Source organism: Gymnoscopelus microlampas, assembly GCF_963454915.1.
Source record: "Gymnoscopelus microlampas genome assembly, chromosome: 22".
NCBI classification, from domain to species: Eukaryota; Metazoa; Chordata; class Actinopteri; order Myctophiformes; family Myctophidae; genus Gymnoscopelus; species Gymnoscopelus microlampas.
In genome coordinates, this window is record NC_139959.1 from 21,525,254 (window position 1) to 21,547,803 (window position 22,550).

The 22,550-nt window shown below is 40.8% G+C and overlaps 1 protein-coding gene across 8 annotated transcripts in view; it reads right to left on the reverse strand.

Moving 5' to 3' along the window:
* Nucleotides 1–6,180: 6,180 nt before the first annotated feature.
* Nucleotides 6,181–22,550, reverse strand: part of col11a1a (collagen, type XI, alpha 1a) — a 125,203-nt gene continuing 108,833 nt past the window's right edge. For all 8 annotated transcript variants that reach the window (XM_084049242.1, XM_084049237.1, XM_084049239.1 and 5 more), the window contains 13 exons: nucleotides 19,266–19,319; nucleotides 17,429–17,536; nucleotides 16,903–16,956; nucleotides 15,982–16,035; nucleotides 14,588–14,695; nucleotides 12,595–12,648; nucleotides 12,427–12,462; nucleotides 12,258–12,311; nucleotides 11,499–11,745; nucleotides 10,107–10,219; nucleotides 9,586–9,654; nucleotides 8,221–8,454; nucleotides 6,181–7,779 (listed from right to left, as the gene is read on the reverse strand). In XM_084049242.1, coding sequence (XP_083905368.1) covers nucleotides 7,633–7,779; nucleotides 8,221–8,454; nucleotides 9,586–9,654; nucleotides 10,107–10,219; nucleotides 11,499–11,745; nucleotides 12,258–12,311; nucleotides 12,427–12,462; nucleotides 12,595–12,648; nucleotides 14,588–14,695; nucleotides 15,982–16,035; nucleotides 16,903–16,956; nucleotides 17,429–17,536; nucleotides 19,266–19,319 — 1,332 coding nt within the window. In that variant the 3' untranslated portion in view covers nucleotides 6,181–7,632. The remainder of the gene's footprint in view (nucleotides 7,780–8,220; nucleotides 8,455–9,585; nucleotides 9,655–10,106; nucleotides 10,220–11,498; nucleotides 11,746–12,257; nucleotides 12,312–12,426; nucleotides 12,463–12,594; nucleotides 12,649–14,587; nucleotides 14,696–15,981; nucleotides 16,036–16,902; nucleotides 16,957–17,428; nucleotides 17,537–19,265; nucleotides 19,320–22,550) is intronic.

A 22,550-nucleotide genomic window follows, 5' to 3' on the forward strand; every position in this document is an offset into this window, starting at 1 on the left:
GGTTCTGGGGATTCTACAATGTCTTCTAAATCGGCATTTTGGCAAGTAACATGACTCGTCTGGAGGTCACATCGGTCCACAAAGTAAAATTAAACTAGAAAAAGTACTCCTCGGAGCACAGGTCTCCGCCAGGTCAGGTACGTTATTGTGGCCTCCTGGTGGCGCTATAATAGCCAATGTGAAAAGGGTGTCATGTTTTCTCAGGCCTTTCACGGCAATCAGACACTGCATTAATGATTAGAGGCATTTTGTTCCAAAAATGTGTGTTGCTAAATTAGACCTGCTGGTGGCAGGCCAATGTGAAAAGGGTGCCATTTCTTCCTCGGCCTAGTGGGAATGTGCGTGTGAAATTTCACGGAAATCGCACGCTGTGTTCATGATTAGAGGCATTTTGTTCAAAACGGACCAATCCTGCAAAATGTGGAAGCCAACCTTAGGCAATGAGGATAGAATATGGAAAATCGGACAAATCCGTGTTGATCACATGACTATAGAGATACTGTGTACCGATTTGCATGACGTTTGGATAAAATCTGTAGGAGTAAATGGGTTTTGCACAAATCGGCCTCCTGGTGGCGCTATAACAGGCCCAAGTGAAAACATTGGGGCAGAGGTTCTGAATTGGCATCCAGGGAGTGTCTGTGCACAGTTTCGGAGCGACCGGGCCAACGGTGCCGGAGATTAGCTGTTCACAGACGGGGACACACACACACACACGGACGGACGGACGGACAGGGGGTAAAACATACTCTCGCTATGCCTTTCGGCCTGGCGGAGACAATGAATACAAATCAAGCAAGGCATTGGTAAATCAAGTTCCTTTTAACCCATTACTGTAAGACTGGGAACGCATCTAATTTTTTAGATGTCTTGATGAACATCTAGATGAACATTTGTGCAAATCTTTGAATATATATATATTTAAAGCGAACATTTCAAATATTTGGTTCTGGGGATTCTACAATGTCTTCTAAATCCTTACAGTTTTCTGAAAAAACGTACAGTATGTTGTTACAATCAGTGGTGCTTAAAACCTTTTTCATGTCAAGGACCCCCAAAATTATGCATTTGGCCGTGGACCCCCATCTGAAAATATTTTGTTCCAGGGACCTCCCCCACATAATATATATATTCAAATATTTGCCCAAATGTTCAAGATTTAAAAAAAAAATCACACCCTGTGTGAAGGTAGCGGCGCCTTTGACACATTTTGTCATCGATATGTGTTTATAATGTGTTTATAGCCATGTGTCACGTGAAGCTTGACCAATCACTTTGTTGACGGGTCTGACCAATCAGAACGTTGACGTGTCTGACCAATCAGAACGTTGACGTGTCTGACCAATCAGAACGTTGACGGTGAACACGGACAAAGTCAGGTATAGAGCAGGATCTGCTCTATACCTAAAGGTATAGAGCGGCTAGCGCCGCTAAAAATCACACCCTGTGTGAAGAGAGTGGTGCCTTTGATGAGACCTGTATTGATGTTGTCATCAATGTTTGTTTATTGGACATACAGACATACACACGGACACACAGACAAAGTCAGATATAGGAGTGGTTGGCACCACTCAAAAATAGCAGATCTACAAGCTTGTATATCTGCTATTTTTGAATAGCCAAAGTAGGAAATATGGATAAAGTGATTAAACGGATGTGTTCCCTGGTTTGGGTTAAGTATAAATAGTTCTCGCCCTCAAATGACTTCAGAAAGAAATATGTGTGCACTCTTTAACTTTGTTTATGTTCATTTTTCCATGATTGATCCTCTGTGTCTCTAGAATAATGAACCATGAGTCATGACACTGTGTGGAAGATGGATTGACAGGTGGATGTCACCATATTATTGGTTAATATAATTGGTTGCTGATGTTTTTGTTTTCCATCAAGAAGAGCACAGAGGCCAAATCTCTCCCTTCTCATACCCAGTGGTGGAAAGTAACTAAGTACATGTACTCAAGTACTGTACTTAAGTACAATTTTGAGGTATTGAGTATTTCCAATTTCCAATACTTTTACTTCTACTCCACTACATCTCAGAGGCAAACATTGTACTTTTACTCCACTACAATTATTTGAAAACTTTAGTTACTATTTACTTTATTACATTACTAGAGTTTCGGGGGGCTACGCCCCCCTCAACCCCAGCCGCGCACGGGGCCCAGCGTGGCCGCGTGTATATTGGGGGACCCAAATCGCCGGAGTAAAACTGTGGAAAAGTTTTTTTGAAAAAGGAAAAAATTAGAAGAAATAATATTTTTTATGTTTCAGGGGGTCCACAGGGGGTCTGCGGACCCCCTGCTGGTCCACTGACCCCCTGTGGAGTGTTGGGACGCGCGGGGACACCCCTGGAACATTGCGGACCCCTACGGTGTTTTTTTTTGTCATGAAGGTGGTTGCTTGTTTCTGGCGCTTGTTTTTAGAGAACCTGGCATGCCTGGCAACCCGACTGACATCACTGACGTATCCTTGGTATTTGTACTTCCGGGTTGCATAATGATGACATCACTGTCGAGTCCTTTGGTGTCATGAACCTAGAACGGTTTGTTTACCACATTAGCCTGGGCAACGTGCTGTGCTGTGGCCGTCGCTGTTTGTTTGTGTGTTTGGGATGAACATGGCACGTGAAGGACGGACATATTGTGATCGAGACATGAGTGAAGTGAAAGTAACGGCCTGGGTGGAACAAAGGAGGTACGTAAGAAGGGGGGGGGGGTTGAAGCAAAGGAGCTGCGTGTGTGGTGTTGTGGAGGAGATGGGCAGAGTGCAATGGCGGCCGCTCGTGTTGTTTCGGCGAAACCCGTCGGCGTTCGGTGTCGGTGGTGTGCACGGTAAACGGTACGAAAGTGATTCACCTTCCGTTTTGTCCGACATTTGGTGAGTAGAATTAATTATGTTGCGCGGTGGAAAAGGTGTAGTGAGCAATGAGATGTCCCCTACGCGACGCGTAAACTCAGCGCGGCCGCCGTGGCGAGTCAGTTGGCGACATGTGGTCTGGCGGTGCGTTGTTTATTCGATAACAGAGCTGTGGGGTGTCCTCACCGAGGGTGCGGAAGTCGGTCGCCATTTATATAGTTAGATAAAACATACATCAACCACTTTAGTCTTCTTTTATACCTAGGCTATTTGAAAATAGCCGATCTACAAGCTGCGACGCGTTGTGAGCTTGTAGATCTGCTATTTTCAAACATTTCAGTACTTTAACTTTTGGTACTTTAATTACATTTTGATACCAACACTTTTGTACTTTTACTCAAGTAAATTTTGAACACCAGACCACCTTACCTTGCAGTCGCTGTGGGGAGTTGAGATCACAGTGTTTTTTTAGTGCCACAGTTCTTTAGGGTTTGCGTGCGGCGCCATACCGCCAGACCATCTGCAGCATGACCGATATGTTTAGATACTACAGAGGAATTACAGGAATTGCCAGCTCAGGATGTGAGTTTGGCATGTTGGACGGATTACGTAGAGAAAGGGTTCGGGCTAATGTGATCAGGGCTAGAGGGATTGATGTTTTCTAAGCCAAAGAGTTTTTTGAGAGCCTGTGAAGTTTAGATAGTGATAGGAAAAGCACAGTCTGTATAGTAAGAACAGCTGTGCATCAGCAAACGCTGTGGGAATGAGCCCGAATAGAAATGGGAGGGTTAGAGTTTCAAACAAGGTCAAGGCCGTATAAGCAGGAAAGTTAAAGATGTCGCCATGATATCTGTTGACAAAGTAGATATATAGTTGAAATATTTATAGGAAGCAACTGCTAGCTATGCAAATATAGGCTACACGGTTGTCCTGTAAATGGGATATCTTTAAATTATGGAGATACAATGTTTTGTCCGACAGCAATGATACAATTTGCATCCTGAACATCTGACTGTCCATGCTTGTTGTTGACTAAACTTTGTCGGTGAGATTTCTGCCTGGTAAACCCCAAAACCTTTACTTTAAGGACAGTCTAAAATGTTACATGTAAAAAGTCCTGTGAAGTTAAAAGACTTCCAGCATTGGACATCTAAATGGAGCCACGACAATGTCTGTCAATGTCTGCAAAGTGTCCTGGTGCTAAAGACATCCACATGTCCTGCACACACACACACAAAAGAGAACTATTTCCCACCTTGCAAAAGCAATAAATGATAAGATAGGGGTCTTGTAAGAACAAAGCATCCTTTGTTACATTTGATTGATACTGTATTCTTGAATCTAAAACAATAGAGAGAGAGAGAGAGAGAGAACCAACTGCTGTTTATGTTCAGTGTTGGGATAGTTACTAAAACATAGTAATATGTTACTTATTACATATTACTTGTTTAAAAAGTAATGTAGTTACTTTACTTATTACTCCCTGCCAAAAGTACCTAGTTACTTATTACTTTAGTTACTTTTTTTTTCTCGCCCCCAATAATTTGCATCCTTTCTCCCCAAAAGTCTGACTTTGCATTTTCAACATTAGCAGTTGTTTTTTTCTCTTTTCTGCAGCCTACATTGTAAAATCCTCATTGTACACTCATTTGAATTATATTAACACTAAGACTTTTACAGTGTATGAATTCATAACTTACAGACTAAATGAAAACCATTTGACGACTATGAATTGAATACTAAGGACCTCAATGGAAACAAGTATTTTAAACGTATTTAATGTATTTTTTGCCTAATAATATATATAGAAAATAGCCGACCTACAAGCTTACGGCGCATCTTCATCGGTTAACAAGTCGCTTATAATAAGCAGACATGGCAACACTGTTTGTTCCGGTTTAAGGGCGGCCCGCCCAAGTGCGCAACGTTTCCGTATCCGCTCTAGACCGGATCAGCAAGCAGCCTGCATAGCAACTCGATCCCAACCAGTCTACCATTATATCAATGGACCAAAAACAACACAGGATCAAATAAACACACTCAAACCCAGAGTACCACCGAGGCTCGTGAAAAAAAGTAATAAGTTACTTTTTGAAAAAAAGTAAAGGTAATATTATTACTCAAAACGTGAAAGTAATTAGTTACGTTACTAGTTACTGGGAAAAGGTAATAATATTACTTTAAGTTACATATTACTTTAGTTACTTCCCAACACTGTTTATGTTTTAAAGGTTGTAAAAATTGACCGAACACACACACACACACACACACACACACACACACACACACACACACACACACACACACACACACACACACACACACACACACACACACACACACACACACACACACACACACACACTTACTAGTTAAAGGTAGGGTAAGTGATATTTTTGGGTTAAAACAAAAAGTATTTTGTTAAAAGGTTAAAGCACTATATTCTGATAGTAATCATTGCTATAGAGTGTTTGTTCAGTAACAGGAGTCTCCCCGTCTCTCCAGCTCTTTAATAAACAGAAAATACATTTTCCGGTAGGTGTCAAAATCTCAGCCAATCAGGAGAAAGTACCCATTTTTAAGTTTCATTTTTATAGTGTTCCAGTTCCAATTTTGCCTGCTCATTTCTTAGTGTCATCACTTCCAATTTCACTTGTTTAATCTATATCCTGATTGAGTTCTCTATCCTGATTGGATAAAATTGGAAATGAAACTGAAACTGAAACGAAAATGCATTTTCTGTTTTATAAAGAGCTGGAGAGACAAGGAGACTCCTTTTACTGAACAAACACTCTATAGCAATGAGTATTATCAGAATATAGAGCTATTTAACACTTATTTTAACCAAAGAAAATCACTTACCCTACCTTTAATCTACCATGTGTCTTTATTCTTCTTTGTACCAATTGTGTAACTCATGCAACACGACTAGAAAAGTTCCTCACTTTGGAAGGCTGATGAGTAATAGGCTCTATGCACAGCAGCCATTTTGGAGAAAAATGTTGGCTCTTCTGACTTCCTTCACAGGTGTTACCAATGATACTAATGAAGGCTCTGTTCCATTCTGGTCAAACAGTCAGGGTGCTGATATTGTGCAGGGTTATGGGGGTCCTTGATATTAAAAAGTTTGAGAACCACCGTGCTACACTAAATGGAACAGAGCCTTCATTGGTGTCATTGGTAACACCTGTGAAGGAAGCAAGGAAGGGGCCCAATTTCTGTCCAATATGGCTGCTGTGCAGAGCCTATTCAACGTGACCTACAATGGCAGTACAAGCACATAGTGAACATTTTTATTCAAGTACTCAGAATGAAAAAAAAGTATTGTAAGATGGTACTTTATTGGTTTCAAGATGGAATTGCACCAGCCCAGTTATATGAAGGTCTTATAAGACATCCTTGGTTTTTTAGAGAACTTTATATTATGTACAGTACGTCAATCTATCCCACAGTCCACTTACACAAACCATTGAGACATTCAAATTCACTGTTGTTTAGAATCCAGTTTTAATATTTAAATGAACCATAAAAAGCACATTAAAACATTTTCTCATTTTAGTTACAAAACAAGGGTCACCTAAAGGGCTTCTCATTGCATTCACAGAAGGGACTGGACAGAGGACGTTCTAACAGTTAATGTATTTCTCTCTTTAAAAAATTCCCCACCCAAAATATATAAACTTAATTGCTTAACCAAGGTATATACAGGGCATAACATCCTCGCATCTTAATGGTTATCAAGAAAGTTTGAGGTATACAACCGTGAAAAAAAAAGACAGAAAACATAAAATAATAAAAATAAAAAAAACAAAATAAAATAAAATAAAAAACAAAAAAAAACAAAAAAACAAATTGAATTAAATTAGAGAATAGTGAATGGCATGATTGCTTAATACTAGCACAGGATTACAACATTAGTGGGTACATGTTGCTGTGTACGTGCTGGTTTGATACTTGTGTTTTTCACCTACGGTCGCATGGGCAAAACGGCAAATAAGCTTGAGCTCTGGATGGTCAATATATACAAAGGGCATACAGTCTAATTAGAAATAGGGAGTTGTTTGAATGCTCACTTTATTTGCTTCATAACAGATACACAGTATTCACTGAACAACACAACAACAAAAATCATAATTATAAATTCATTTTATTTATCGATGTCTTTAACTTATACTGTATGTTTGGTAACCAACATTGAAGGAGCCGGATGCATAGTCTGAAACACATGCAAGTTTTGAAAGTGGATTCAGAAATAACAGTATTGTACAAAATAATAATTACAGTTTTCATTTTTTTTTTATTATCAAAATACACCTCTCTTAGCACCTCTTTATACTTTTTGTGTGTTTTGAACAAGCACCATTGTAGTCATTGTCGCACAGCACCTCGGAGAGAGTTCCCGAGAAGAAGGTCTCCACGTTCCTCGCCTGTCCTCCTCCTCGTGTTGACCCTCCGTTCCACCCCCCTCTGCCACACATTAGAATGTCCTTCACCTTTTGCTCCGTAACGTGGTTAAGTCATGTGGTTCTAGCCCTACAAGGGCGACAAGTATTTTCCTGGGTAATACATACAATACATGGCAAGACATGTTCGCTACACCATCTCTTATTCAAAACTTGCATGTGGCATGGGGAAGGGTGTGGGGGCTGGAATTGGGGTTTTGGTGGTAACCCAAAAAAATGTCTTGACTTGACTTGCTTTGCTGACCCCGTCAAAGTTTCTTTTTTTTCTCTTTTCTTTTTGTTCTTTTGTGTTCTTTTTTTCTTTGTGTTCTATCTAACCAAGGAAGCAGACAGGCCCGACTTCGAACCCAAACTTCTGGTTGGCGTCCCCAAAGTCAGTCAACATGACATCGATGATTGGAACCTGATCGATTTTGGGAGTGTTAATCTCCATCACAGTCTTTCCGTAGCCCTTCCTCGTCTGCGGGGGGGGGGGGGGGGGGGAAGGAGACACAGAAAGAGGAAAACGTTCAGAAACACATCTCCAGAAAATAACCAGGATGACTGATCACTAGGCATGTAACGATTATCGTAAATCGATTCAAACTGGTCACAATTGAAATCGATTTAATACAAAAAATATCACGATGCAAACTGCAGAGGGCGCGTAAAAAAAGAGAAGAAAATACAGGATCTTTGTTAAGAGAATTGATTAAAAAAAAAATCAGTCAATTGCTACTGTATTGAAAAGAGGATAAGAGAAAACACAGTATTGTAAAGAAAAGAAAAAAAAAGACAAAAAAACACTAGATTTGTGTAAGAGAAATAATATAATTAATATTTGTCTAGAAAAAATCGTATCGTGAGTTGAGTGAATCGTTAAATAAATAATAATAAATCTTATAATGGCTCATGTCCTTACCGCACAGCCGTCTGAGAGGGCCTTGATGTAGGGGTTGTTGTCGAAGGACAACTCCTCGTCGTTGGCGCCCAGGAAGCGCAGCGCCTTGTCGTAGCTGTCGGCGGCTTCGTCGTGCCACGCCACCGATTGGTGGCAGCTGTAGGTGAAGTTCTGCCTGGCCGAGGCCGTTAGTAGTCTCAGGAAGGTCATCTGTACCTCGTTTATTGAGTTGCCCTCAGAGTCCACGTAGGACAGCTGTTTAGCAGGAAGGGAGATTAGAAGAAAAGAGAGAAAGAATAATGAAGATCAAGAGGTCATAAATAATCCTCCTCTGCCACTCCACTTGAATACCAGCGTGCCTATTATGGGGGGAACATTCGCCAAAAATAGCTGATGTACAAGTTCAAAACGCACGTTATCAGCTATTTTTGGCAAAGAGATGGGGTGTAGACAGAAAAAAACAGTCCGAGTAACAGTTGTGACCCAAGTCTGTTTCAGTAAAGATTAAGAGGGTTTAAATGGTTAACGTTTTCTCGGGTGACTTGGGTGTTGGCAAAGATGCAGCCTAGGCGGCTTTCCAACAAGGTAATATTGGATGGATTTATGTGCCATCCGCTGTGTGATTCTACCCTTCACAGCGGAGACAGCGACCATCAGTCAGGAGAGAAACTCCAAAACATTGTGATTTTTCAATCTAACGTGGTATGTGTGTATTTCAATATCCACCTTTTCCCCCGTAATTTACTTCAAAACAGACATGTGTGGCACATGTACAGTAAGCTTCTCGGTTGGCTTATGAGATACAGCAAGCAGGTTGGCATTAAGCCATGCAATGTAATGGATGTAACCACTGTGCAAAGCGGTTGGTAATGTATGTCTTGGGTGGCAGATTGTGTAATTATGAAGCATGAGTTAGCTTGGCAACGCTAACATTCCTGTTCCAACTAACAGGTGGTACTGTAGCTGAGCTCCGTTCCAAAAACATGTTTACTCAACTGTAAGTTTACTGTTTAAGGACACTTTGGATTATGATAGATTCGATCAGATTTTCAGATAAACAGATCAACTTATTGAAGGCATAGGTTGAACTATTTGAATCCTAAATTGTATTCGGATTGATATTTTGTTGAGATCGCTGACATCAATCGATTGTGCACAAATACACTGACATACTGTAGCTAGAGAGAGAGAGAGAGAGAGAGGAAGCGAGTGTCTGCAAAAATCTTTCTACATTTTTTAAGATTTTCAAAAGTAGGAAAATAGCTAGGGTGTGACACGATGCAACGTGTTGTGAGTTCATACTGTACATCAGCTATTTTCGCTATTCGTCGTACTGTATGACAAAGTGTATAGTGCTTAAGTGGTTAAACAGAACCGAACACTTACTATTTTACCCCGCTTAAATTCACTGAACCACGACCCTGGAATTTCTTTAGGCCATGAAGATAATCTGACCTATGGAGAACAAAAAACATACAGGGCACATTAAAAGACAACTCAACAACCATTTTTCATTCTTTCTTTAATGTAAATATAGAACAAAGAAAATAAAGCAAAGCAAAGTGAAGTGTAAAGTGACAGGAACACAAAAACATCGAAGTGTGTTATAAGATGATTTTTTTCCTGTTTGTTTATATTGTGCTTTGTCACAAATATTGATCTGCTTTTAAGAAATTAATTTATTTTTCTTGCACATCTCCAAAACCAATGTAATGCAGATGCACTAACGATTACACTATGGATCTTTTTACAATAGCATGAACAGGAAGCAGTGGATTCATGGGAAATCACGAAAACGTGGCTAGCTTCAACATCACTGTGAACAAAGACACAGCGTCGCCGAGTCTTCGGTCAAAAATAGTAACTTGGAACAGGGGTTGATCTTGTAGAAATCAAAGGCTACTCACCCCATTGGACCTTTTATCGGGGTAGATGCAAGTTTCGCCCCCGGCGGTGAAGTTACAGTAGACTCTGAAGGAATCTCCAGAGCAGCCTTGGTTCGGGTCAATCCAGTACTCACCTGAGGAGAACGAGTCACAGACACAGACTCAAACAAACTAGTCCACCACGGTCCACAGAGAAAGGACTGAAGAATCCGTTTGAAAATCATACACGTAGAATTGATCGGCCCTCTGTGGGAATCATGTTTGAGCAAGGATAGATGACCTCACTTCTGAGGGCGTACATACGATGAAATAGGATGTCATTGCCATAACGTCTCTGTCAGGTGGGAACCTCATATGTCTAAAACGGTTTAATTTCAGGATTCAACTAAAATTAATAACAAAAGCAGTAGATCTACAAGCTCAAAACGCGTCGCGTATGTGGATCTGCTACTTTTGATGCTTTTGTGTGTCACTGTAGTATATGATCAAGTTCGGCGTTCATTTCCAAAAAAAACTAAAATATGAATCTGTTCTTCAATGTGAATACACATCTCAACAAAGAAATACTGTACAGTGTGTGTTTTTTTTTGTCTCCCCTACGGAGGCAACAATGGCAAACATAAACCAGCTCATAAGAAAAAGAGGCTGCGCATCAACAATGAGATTTCTCAGTGGAGTGCTAGACCCAAAATCCAGTATACATTTCCACTGTTTTTTATTGGCACACACCACTAAACGAAGCGTTCGTTTATTGGTGTGTGCCAAGTGGAAATGTGAGTACTTTGTCCTCCATTGATTTGAAATTTTGGATGTGCAACTTATTTGGGATTTTTTTCAATTCCTACTTTTTATACATAAACTAGTTCACATTACATCACTGCCTCTGTTCCAACCAGTGGTGGAAAGTAACTAAGTACATGTACTCAAGTACTGTACTTAAGTACACTTTTGAGGTATTTGTACTTTACTTGAGTATTTCCAATTTCCAATACTTTTGCTTCTACTCCACTACATCTCAGAGGCAGGTAGTGGGTATACTTTTACCCACTACAATTATGTTAAAACTTTAGTTACAAGTTACTTTTCAGATATAAATAATGATATTATGAAACATACATTAACCACTTTAGCCCTATTTTATACCTAGGCTATTTGAAAATAGCCGATCTACAAGCTCACAACGCGTCGCATCGCGACGCGTTGTGAGCTTGTAGATCTGCTATTTTCAAACATTTCAGTACTTTTACTTTTGGTACTTTAAGTACATTTTGATACCAATACTTTTGTACTTTAAGTCAATTTTAAATTCCAGACTCTCACTTTTAACAGAGTACTTCTACATTGCAGTATCGATACTTTTACTTAGGTAAAACATTTGAGTACTTTTTTTCCACCAAACTGGTTCCAACTCACCGTCGGGGAACTCTGGATGGCAAAGCTGCAGATCTTTGCACGTCCGGGCGGGGTTGCCTTGCGTCCCCATGGGGTACTTCATGCGCTCGATGTCCTGTTTGAGGTTGTTGAGCGAGCCGAACACGTCCTCCATGCCCTCGCCGTAGTCCATGATGGTTCCGGCCGCGTCCGACTGCATGCCGCTGGAGCGCTTGGTCTTCTTGGGCGACTGGATGGGCAGGGGCTGGATGACCTCTCCTGGTGGGCCCTGCGGAGGAGGGTTAACGGGGGGAGGCGAGGGGGTTAGTGGCGCAATTACAATTTTGAGGTATTCTTTTACTTTACTGAGAGTATTTTCCAATTTTCTATCATTTCACTTCTACTCCACGACATCTCAGAGGCAAATATTGTACTTTTACTCCACTACAATTATTTGAAAACTTTAGTTTACTAGTTACTTTGTAGATTTTAGATTATTATTCCAAAACCACTTCAGACCTACAGTATACTTTGGCTATCTACAATAGCCGATCTACAAGCTCACAATCTGCTATTTTCAAAGGATGTTTATACATTTTATACATTTGAAAACTTGTGAAATAGGACATTCCCTATAATGAGCACTTTTACTTTTGGTACTTTAACTATTATTTTGACGCCAATACTTTTGTACTTTCACTCAAATACATTTTGAATACTGGACTTGTACTTGTAGCAATTCTACAATAGGTTATTGATACTTTTACTTAAGTAAAACATGTGAGTACTTAATATACTTACAGGAGGACCAGGAGGTCCGAGCACACCGGTGTCTCCCTTCTGACCAGCGGGACCCTATACGAGGAACACAGGAGGACGAGGGTTATTATCAAACTTGACCCCCAGCACATTAATACTTGAACAGTAATGGATTGAACTCTAGTATTAAAATAAAAGCAGCTGTACTTACAGATGAGCCCTTCGATCCCTTGGGACCTTGGGGACCCTAAACGAAGCAGGAGAGACGGGGACACAAAGTGTTAGCGGTTTGGCATTGAAGTCATTGGGTCTGGCATTGTGGAGGCTAAACTGTGGATGCAAACGCTAAACTAAAGGCAAGTTGGTGGAAAAATCTTACCGGTAGACCAGGGGGACCTGGAGGTCCCAGAGGACCAGATGATCCACCTAAGCCCTGTGAACGACATGAGACAAAACCAGACATCAGCCACATATCGAGGACACATTGGGAGACGTTTTAGTCAAAACAATTTATTTAAATTGTGATATTATTAGCACATTCAAGCACCTTAAAGCTGCACTATGTAACTTTCCTCTTCTACCCCGGATTTGAACCCGGTTTGTGCTGCAATTTTTACCATTGAGCTAATAGAGCCTGCCTTGCACAGGGGATACATTTAATCTTGGCCATCAGGTCAAAATCCGTGTCTGTGTCAAGGTGAGACATGACAGTAGGTGGCCAGTGACTTTGGCCATTTTCCTTCCACACCTCCTGCATTGAGCGTGTGAGCCGAGATGATGTTGGTTCAAATCCAGCACACAACACCAATGGTTTTGATAATGTTGATTGTGGAAGTTTAATGGTGGCTTTGTGGATAGGACTCTATATGAATAAACTTGTTATATCAACAAAATGCATCACATTCTGTTTGTGTGACATGCATGATGCAAAGGTTTTGAAAGTGAAACTGGCCAAAGTCACTGGGACCTGATTTGATTTGACACGATCTGAATGTCTCATTAGAAGAGCAGGGAGACAAAATTGTACAAGTTATATTGTATTAACATACTCTGCCATACAGATTGGTTCAAATGACTATTTTATTCATTAAAAAGTTAGATGGCTTTAAGCACTACAACCTGTTTTAATAGCTTGAACCTTGATATTTTGATGATTTCCAGCATGAGCCAGAAGTGTTTTTGAAGTTTTTGTTTCAGAGAAATTTTCACAGCTAGGGTTCTTAAATTCCTAATATTACACCTAAGAATATGGTTAAGCCACAGAGTCTGTGTCATTTGCTATTCAAAAATAGCAGATATACAAGCTCACGGCGCGTCACTTCGTGCCACGCTGCTAGCTTGTACATCGGCTATTTTGAAAAAAAAAATTAAAAAAATGAAATTGGATTTTTTAACACAAATCTTCTCTTCTGGGGGTCCCTGGCACAAAACATTTTCAGATGGGAGGGGTCCGTGGCCACATATACTGTATATATCAATTTGGGGGTATTTGGCACGAAAACGTTTGAGAACTACTGATTTAGAAGGCATTTGTATAGAATCTGCCTCAGGTCTTAATGGGTTCGCGGAAAAGACAAAGCATCGGTATACCCATCAACTCTGTGTGGGGGGCCAATTCTCTGAGCCCAATTAGTCAGTGCAACGAACGATCTCACCGCTCCGTTTTGGGAGAGGATTGACCTCAATCAAAATAAGGTCTACTTTTCAAGAACCAAAATAGAGATGGCAAAATGAGAGATGACTTTTTTGGTTCACTCTACCCAAAAGGGGGACATTATAATTTCATTAGGCTTAATCTGAAGACACTTAATACATCCCATTGCCTTCAATCACTAAAATCCCCGGCAGGCTTGCGAGGGCACAGCAGGACCAGACAGCATATTATTCGCTCAATCTTCAAATGTTTATTTAAAAATGAATGAAGGCCCTCGCGTGAGGACAGTCACGACCCCCTTTGGAGCAGTAATTCACATTTCTGCTTAAAAATATTAAGAGACGGGGGAATCGCCAGCTGAGGAGACAGATGTTTTAATTTGATGCATCTGGTTTAGGAAAAGAAGCCGCTATCATAATTTCCCAGAAAGCAGGGTACTGTATAACGTCATCAGTGTGAACATTTTTGTGTGTGAACATAGTTTTTATAACATAAGTACTGTACCCATAAAATGTGTTTCTCAGGGATAGTGACACATTTGAATGACTAATAATCAAGTCAATGTAAATAAGTAACTGTGAGAATACTACTGTCCATCGGAAATGCGGATGTTGTGTGTTTTTTGTGCATTTGACTGGATTTGTCTTCATGAGATGAAGTGATGGGGCAGAAAATAACCTCAAGGAATAGCACAGGAATGGGATAATCAATCACTTACGCTATCACCCTTGCCACCGGGCGTACCCTGGGGTCCGGGCAAACCTCTGTCTCCCTTCTCTCCTTGTTCACCAGGGGGTCCGATCAGACCAATTAGACCGGGGTGACCCTGTGAGGTAAAACACACACACACACACACACACACACACACACACACACACACACACACACACACACACACACACAGGAAGTCACGAAAAATGAAATGACCTTCCTCCACGGAAAATGCTGGATTCTCTCATTACTATACAAAACTGCAAGCATTATCTTTGAAACATATCTCCTGTCAAGTACAAAAGAATGCGTGCCTGGAAAAGCGATATCAATTCAAAACAAGGCTGGGGACTTTGAAATAGGCGAGCTGTAACAAGGCCTGTTGATTTGAAAGTATGCTGTTGCTGTTGTAAGCGTAATCCCAGTCAAGCTGCCTCGCCAGTGTGTGTGTGGGTGGTGGTTAGAGGAGTGCAAGTACAAAATCTATATTTAATAAAGTCTCTCTGTTTCTTTGTTTGTCTGAAGAGTTTGAGCGTACAAACTCTACCAACCCAATAGCAAACACTGGATTGTCAACAAAACACAGAGGCGGAGTAATTGTAAATATAGGGTTGTTTTTGATCAAAAGCCTTTGAGCCTGTGCTCGATGTGTTCTGGCAACCCGATCTCACACAACTTCGTATCCATTGCACGTATGTCATTCCGGGCATAGACACATAGGAAACCCGAAAGGCGGCTATGCACGGGCATAGCCGCCTCGCATCTCCTCCATTGAGTGAGCTAAAGCGAACGAGTTGCCGTCCCGAATGTTGCGACGTTCGCTTGAGCCTACTCCGTTTGCGCCGTTTGAGTTATATACCGATAGGCACAGAATCGAAAATCCTGTTGTGGGGACTGCTCAGCTTCCGGGTTGCGACCCGGTTAGGCCCACCGTGGGATTCACGGCTCATAGGCACAGGTTTTCGGGTTTTATAGGTCTATGCACGGAATGACATCCGTGCAATGTATACTAAATTGTTTGAGATCAGGCTGGTTCTGGACTGGGTTGCCAGATCTGCTTATTATAATTTCCCCGCAATACTTTATTTGAAAATAGCCGATCTACAAGCTCACAACGCGTCGCATCGCGGCGCGTTGTGAGCTTGTAGATCTGCTATTTTCAAATAGCTGATGTATATGTTAACGTGCTCGTGTGGCCCATAGTCGCTTCTTTTGGGCTGGTTTTCCTAGACCTGGTTGCTTGTTTCTCTCACAGAATCTGGCAACGCTGGTTCTGGACTGTGCTGGTGGTCACTAGAGTTAGTCCTTTCATTTGAGGTCAATCTGCCCCGACCTATTTTTGGGGTGTCTGGGAAATCAAATCAGTGTGTGTCTGGGAGCAGGAAATAGGGTTGAACTCACCTTTTCACCCTTGGAGCCAGGATCACCTTTAAGGCCAGGGAGACCGGGAGGACCCTAAGTATTAGAAGACAGAGATCAAGTTAAAACTCAATTGACGTCGAGGAGAAATTGGATGAACAGGACCGAAAACGTAGACTGAGTGACAAGAGGAGAGGAAGTTGAGAGGTCGAAAGATTACCCCAAAAAAAAAAGAAATGGAATGGGGAATATAGATAGAAAAGTTGAAAATGAATGTGTGACAGGACTGAGTAGAAAAACTGGCAATGTGGACAAGAGGTCAACGAATTAGAGAAAAGGATAAAGAAACGACCTGAAGATTAAATGAGAGGCAGGGGGGTGAGACAGAGAGAAGATTAACTGAAGAGATAAAAAATAAAACAAAAATGTTTAACCCATTTAGACCGGGAACGCATCTGTGTAACCACTTTAACCATTATTTTATTATATACTTTGGCTTTTCAAAAATAGCAGATATACTAGCTAATAAGGCGGCACCGAGTGCCGCACTACAAGCTTGTAGATCTGTGTGAATTGACAAATCGTGAAAATTTGGCAAATCATGGAATATATATATATATATTTTGAAAGCGAATATTTTTGAACTCAAATCTTTGCTTCTGGGGGTCCCTGGAACAACATGTTTTGAGATGGGGGGTCCGCGGCCAAATACATATAATTTTGGGGGTCCTTGACAATTATGAAAAAGTGTGAGAACCACTGATATAGCAATATACGTTTTTTTTTTTTAACTGTTGGAATTCAGAAGACATTTGTAGAATCGGCTTCAGGTCTTACTTAATGGGTTAAGAGAAAGTGGAGTGAGAATAAGGCAGAGACGGGGGGGGGGGGGTTTCTCCACTGAAAGTGAGAGAGATAGCGAGGCAGAGAACGAGAGAGATGATGATGATGATGCATACTAACCATAGGTCCGGGTGGGCCATCCTGTCCTGGAGCGCCAGGCAGTCCTTGTTCACCCTAGGAAAAGACCATCCACAGTTGTAGTAAGCATTATAGCCCGTAGTAACTTCTCTGGCCCTAATATTGATTTCCTGTGCTCGGACGTAATGATTAATAGCCCAAATACGGCAAAAAAAAAGGAAAAGCGTGTTGGTATAAACAAGCGAATGTGCAAGGTAAATGGGAGTATCGATTATTCCATGAGTTCAGTCGTCATGCCTCAGTGGCGGTGGTCAATGTGTGGACCTGTGTGTGCAATAAGCTTTGTTTTGTGTGTGTGTGTGTGTGTGTGTGTGTGTGTGTGTGTGTGTGTGTGTGTGTGTGTGTGTGTGTGTGTGTGTGTGTGTGTGTGTGTGTGTGTGTGTGTGTGTGTGTGTGTGTGTGTGTGTGTGTGTGTGTGTGTGTGTGCGTGCATGCGTGTGTGCCTACAAGCTTGTGAATGTGTGTAACTTAAACACATTAAGGGAATGGTGCATCTCTTAAGACTTACAACAGGGCCGGGTATTCCGCGTAGACCTTCTGGACCGGCTTTTCCTGCAGGCCCCTGGGGTCCCACAGGGCCAGTTTTACCTGGAGCTCCCTCGGAACCAGACTCACCCTGAAAGCATGGATAATATATGTTATGTCAGCACAAAAAAATGGCAGGATAACGCTGGTTTTATTCTGTATTATATATTGCAACCTCTATGAATGTTGTAGGGACACGGGAACAATGGTCACCTGGTTGACACAGGGTTAGGTTAAACTGCGTATTAATTGTGTGTAATTATTTGTTTGCCTTGGATGAGTACACCAGCTTAACGGAACGCTTCACTATTCGATTTGTGGATGTTCAGTCAATTTGTGACATCAACCGTGACGATCGATGCACAAACGTTTTGATTGCATGCAATACTAGCTGAGAAAACACACGATTTCTGTCTCACTCTGAACAATGGCGCTTTGCTATCTGATATCCTACAATACCGAGAATTCACCGCAATGGCGATTGGTTCTCCAGACTTAGCACCATGTATCGTTCATTAATCCCATCGATAAGACATAGCATTTTGATCATTACTCCTATCAATAAGACTTAGCATCATGTATTGATCATTACTCTTACAGATAAAGACATTGAATTGAAATGTATTAACAGGTAATAATGTGTCAACTTTTATGTTATATATGTCAGTGACTAACACTAATGCATAATATATTTATACTATGTGTATTGGCTTCTAAATCTGAGTCTGGCTTCAGTAAATTGCTACTTTTGATGCTTTTGTGTGACGCTGCTGTAGTATGATCAAGTAGAGCGTTAATTTACAAAAAAAAATGGAGATGAGGTTTCTGCCCGACAGCAACGATATAAGACTGTTAAAGCAGTTTGACCACTGAGTTGTCCCACAAGTCAAGTAATACCATACAGTGATGCATTTTATTTTTCTTCATTTATTCTTCTATTAGTCTTTTTATTAACAGTGCTACCATGATGAAATATCCCTTAAGCCAATGCCATTTTCTAAATAAATTGTATGTGCGATTAAAAAGCCACAAATACATTCCAAAATTTAATTAAACACCTTTCAGTCTCACTCAAGGTCATTTTTCATTCGCAACAGGATGATGGAATATCATTGTGTGGGTTTTCATTAACAGTGTTTGTCTTAAAATGCTAATAGAAAACATTGAGGTGAAGCATCAGCGTATCAAAGGTTTTCCAATCCCGTTACTGTGGGGAAACAACACTGTTATATTCTGCCTATTAGTATGCCTTTCTACCCACCCCTGCTAGATATGCTCCATAAATTTGGTACAGCAAGCTAGAAATCCCAAATTTGCTTGACAATAATTTAAATGTTGGGATGAATCATAACAAAAAGTTTACTGTAGCTAAACAGGTTATGCAGGGGACTTAAAGGGACACGGGGTTGATATTGAACCTAAATCCCACTGTTCACTGATATTTTTGCCACTTTGCCACACATAGGCATATTTAAAAAATACATTTAAAAAACCTTATGTATTTGTATGGAATGTCCACACAACGCAACACGTCGCTGTGAGCTTGTAGATCGTCAATTTCCGTTGCTTTCAGAACACAACTAACTACTCAGGCTTGAGAGTGACTCGCAATACGATCAGTTAAGAGGAATAAATATGAAAATGACATTTTTAACACAAAAGGCCTAGACATACATCTCTTTTCGGACTTAGTAGCTAAGTCACAGAACAATGGGAGTGAATTTCTGTGGCTTTAATTCAAGAGGATACAACCACAATAAGACAGTAGTCGAGGGACCTGCTGAGAATGCTACGTGAGGGCTGAACTGATTTTGTGTTACCTTGGCGCCCTTCTCTCCTTGTCTGCCCTCTGCACCAGCTGCTCCCGGGGGTCCCTGGGGAAAAAAATAGGACACACTTTAGCATTTCAGCAAGATATTCTAGCTTTTAGCTTTAGCACACTAGCATTTCAGCAATATTTAAGATTTTAGCGTTAGCATTTTAAGCATTTAACCAATAACCATTGCTTAGGCATTTGAGCAAGACATTTACGTGTAACCGCACTTTCAGCAAGACATTCCAAGATTTAGCTCTGTCAGGCTTTAGCATTTGAGCAAGACACAAAACATTTAAGCTTTAGCATTTCAGCAAGACAGACATTCAAGATTCAGATTCAGCACACTTTATAATTTCAACAATACATTTAACCTCCAGCTTCAGCACACTTTAGTATTTCAGCTAGACAAACTTTTTATCTTTTGCATACTTTGGCATTTCAGCAAGACCATAAACCTTCATATTTAGCACACTTTAGCTTTTCAGCAAGACATTTAAGGTTCGGCTTTAGCACGCTTTGGCATTTAAGCAAGACATTAAGATTTATGGCTTTAGCACGTCATCATTTCAGCAACACATTTAAGCTTTAGCATGCCTTAACATATAAGATAGTTAAGGCGCGTGTGCTGTCAAATACGCACTTGCTATCATATACTCAGAAGCAGGTACCTTTTGAATGCACAAAACTTTGACGTTAGACATATTGTACACGCATGTTGCCCTGTTTCTACCACATGTTTGTGTCCCGTTCGTTTGATTCATACATGTGTACATATTGCAATATGTGCAATACAATAACATAGCCTACACATTTTGCTTACATTCCATAGTATGCAGTGTATACATGGTTCATTGCTGAAGGAGGAATGGTTGTCATGACCAAAAACATTAAGTTAAAGATATTTTGGCACACTGAATGTCTCACAGGCTGTGAGCCACTTGGCTCATATTACCCCCAGAAATCTCTGGCGGCTCACACTGTTGCCATGGACACAGGATGCTTGTCAGTTAGCTGGTATAGAGCAGTGGTTCCTAACCTTTGAAAACATTCCTAACTTGAAAAACTCGACTCGAAAGCGCTTTTGAGATCAAGTAGGCTACCTACCTACATATTTATCGGTTTTACAATGAAATTTTTTTTTTTTTAAGGTTTTAAAGAAAAAAAAACATTTTTTATTTTACATTTATTTAAAAAAATATTTATGTTATATTATCATTACAATTGTAATAGTGTTTTGCCAATTATTTGGGGGCCCACTTGGGGGCAATATCCTCACGGCCCAGGTTGGGAATCTCTAGTATAGAGAATGAGCTATGAGCCATGCATGATCCTTGAACTTGTCTTATACCCAGTATAGGCTTAACTTGCAATATTAAACACAAATTGTAGACAAATATTTGCTTTAAGTGGTCCCTGAAGCAGATATAATAATGGTATGTCCCTGAAAATGCATTAGATCGACTCAGACATTTGGTCTTGCTAGCTGCCCCTTTCCACGTGGCAGGCACACACATGCACGCAAATGTGGGCACGCACACGTGGGCGCACACACACACACACACACACACACGCACACACACACACAGGGTGCGCCCGACTGCTCGACGAGCTCAGGGCTCTCCAATCATGGCAAGGGTCATTCTTTATCCATGGTCTCTCTTGGGCCCGAAGCTGTCTCTTTCAACTTCCACAATGGTTCCCCCCTTTCAGAAGCTGTCCAAACTCTACTCTGATCCAGCTGACTGCAGCGAAAGGGAGGCCCGAGTGCTATTGACTGAGCGCCGCTAATGTGCGCTCTCCTCCCCGTGTCTTTGAGCTTGATGTATGGGCCTCGCACTGGAACACAGGAGGCAGGCTCTTGAAAAAGACCAAAGGCCATTTCTAATTGAGCCCATCAGGAGTCAATGCATTTGTGTCTATTGGCTGAGTAGCATTATGGGTATTTCAGAGCGTATTACTGTGATATGGGTCAGTGTTTCTTTTTTTTGGTAAGTGGGGTCTGGGGACCCCCGATGGTACTTGAGAGGTTCCAGAGAGTCCCTAGCCAAAATAGAACATTTTATTCACTTATAATTCAATTCACTTGAAATGTTTACGAGACAGAAACATGGACAAGTTGCTATTCTAGCAATACCTTTCAATATCACCACTATGAATCTATTTCTCATTTACAATTATGACAATTGTATTTTATTTTATTTTATATATTTTAAGTCAATATGATGATCCGCTTCCCGTTTCAATCCTGCCTTCTCCCAGCATCGCATCAAAGTGTTCAGCAAGACACTGAACCTATAACTGCTCCCTAATTGTTTGCACGGGTTCCAGGCAGAAGACAAATTCCAGATTAGGTATGTGTAAAATGTACTTGGCCAATTAGAAGATTCCCTTTCCTTTGATAACTTACTTGGAAAAAAATACTTACCAACTGCACTGAAAAGATTAAGAGGGTTTCAAATTTCATAGCTATATATGAAGTATAGCTAGAGCCAGAGGTTAAAAGAAGTAATTATTCCATAATAACAACTACCCCCCCCTGCCTCCGAAAGTAAAATAAATGGAAAACAATATTATTAAAACAAGAGGAAAATAAGATAGAAACAAATAAATAAGTTGGGACCATGCTAAATTGATTCTGACACAGGCTAGAGAGCTAGGGGAAGAGATTTGAGGATCATTTCAAACGGTTATGGACAAAACGCTGAGGATGCAGAAGATGGGAGGATAGCTGCACAAGAACACTCGCTGTGGAATCAGGTATTCAAGGAAGCAAGCTGCTGGCAAATTGCAGGCATCGTCATCGGTTCCATTTTGTTTATTTATTTTTCGGGAGATGACAGAAGACCTGCATGTGATAAAAATAGCCATTTTGCTTTCGGTAATCCCTTGGCCACTGATAGGAACTTCAAGTGCTTAAAAAACCATGCTAAAATTGGAATGTAAATTTCAATGGGTATATTAAAAAAAGCAATTATCCCCTTTTTGAAAATGCATGACATATTTTTGCCATTAGACTGAGCCATGGAGTCTTTGTAATGCAAGCCAGTCCCCTGAGATTGTGACTTTTCTTTGAAAAACGAGAGAACAGCAGCTCATTCTCGTGTGGACACCAAGCTTCCCATCACATTGGAAATATGTTAATAGTCAGTCACACCAAGAAGGGGAGCATTTAATACTTACACTAACCCCTATAATACTTAGTAAAACGGACCTGAGTTGCGACTGTATTTGGCACACAGTTGTTTTCACTCGTCACCAAATCTCTTTGCCAAAAAAATAGCTGATCTAC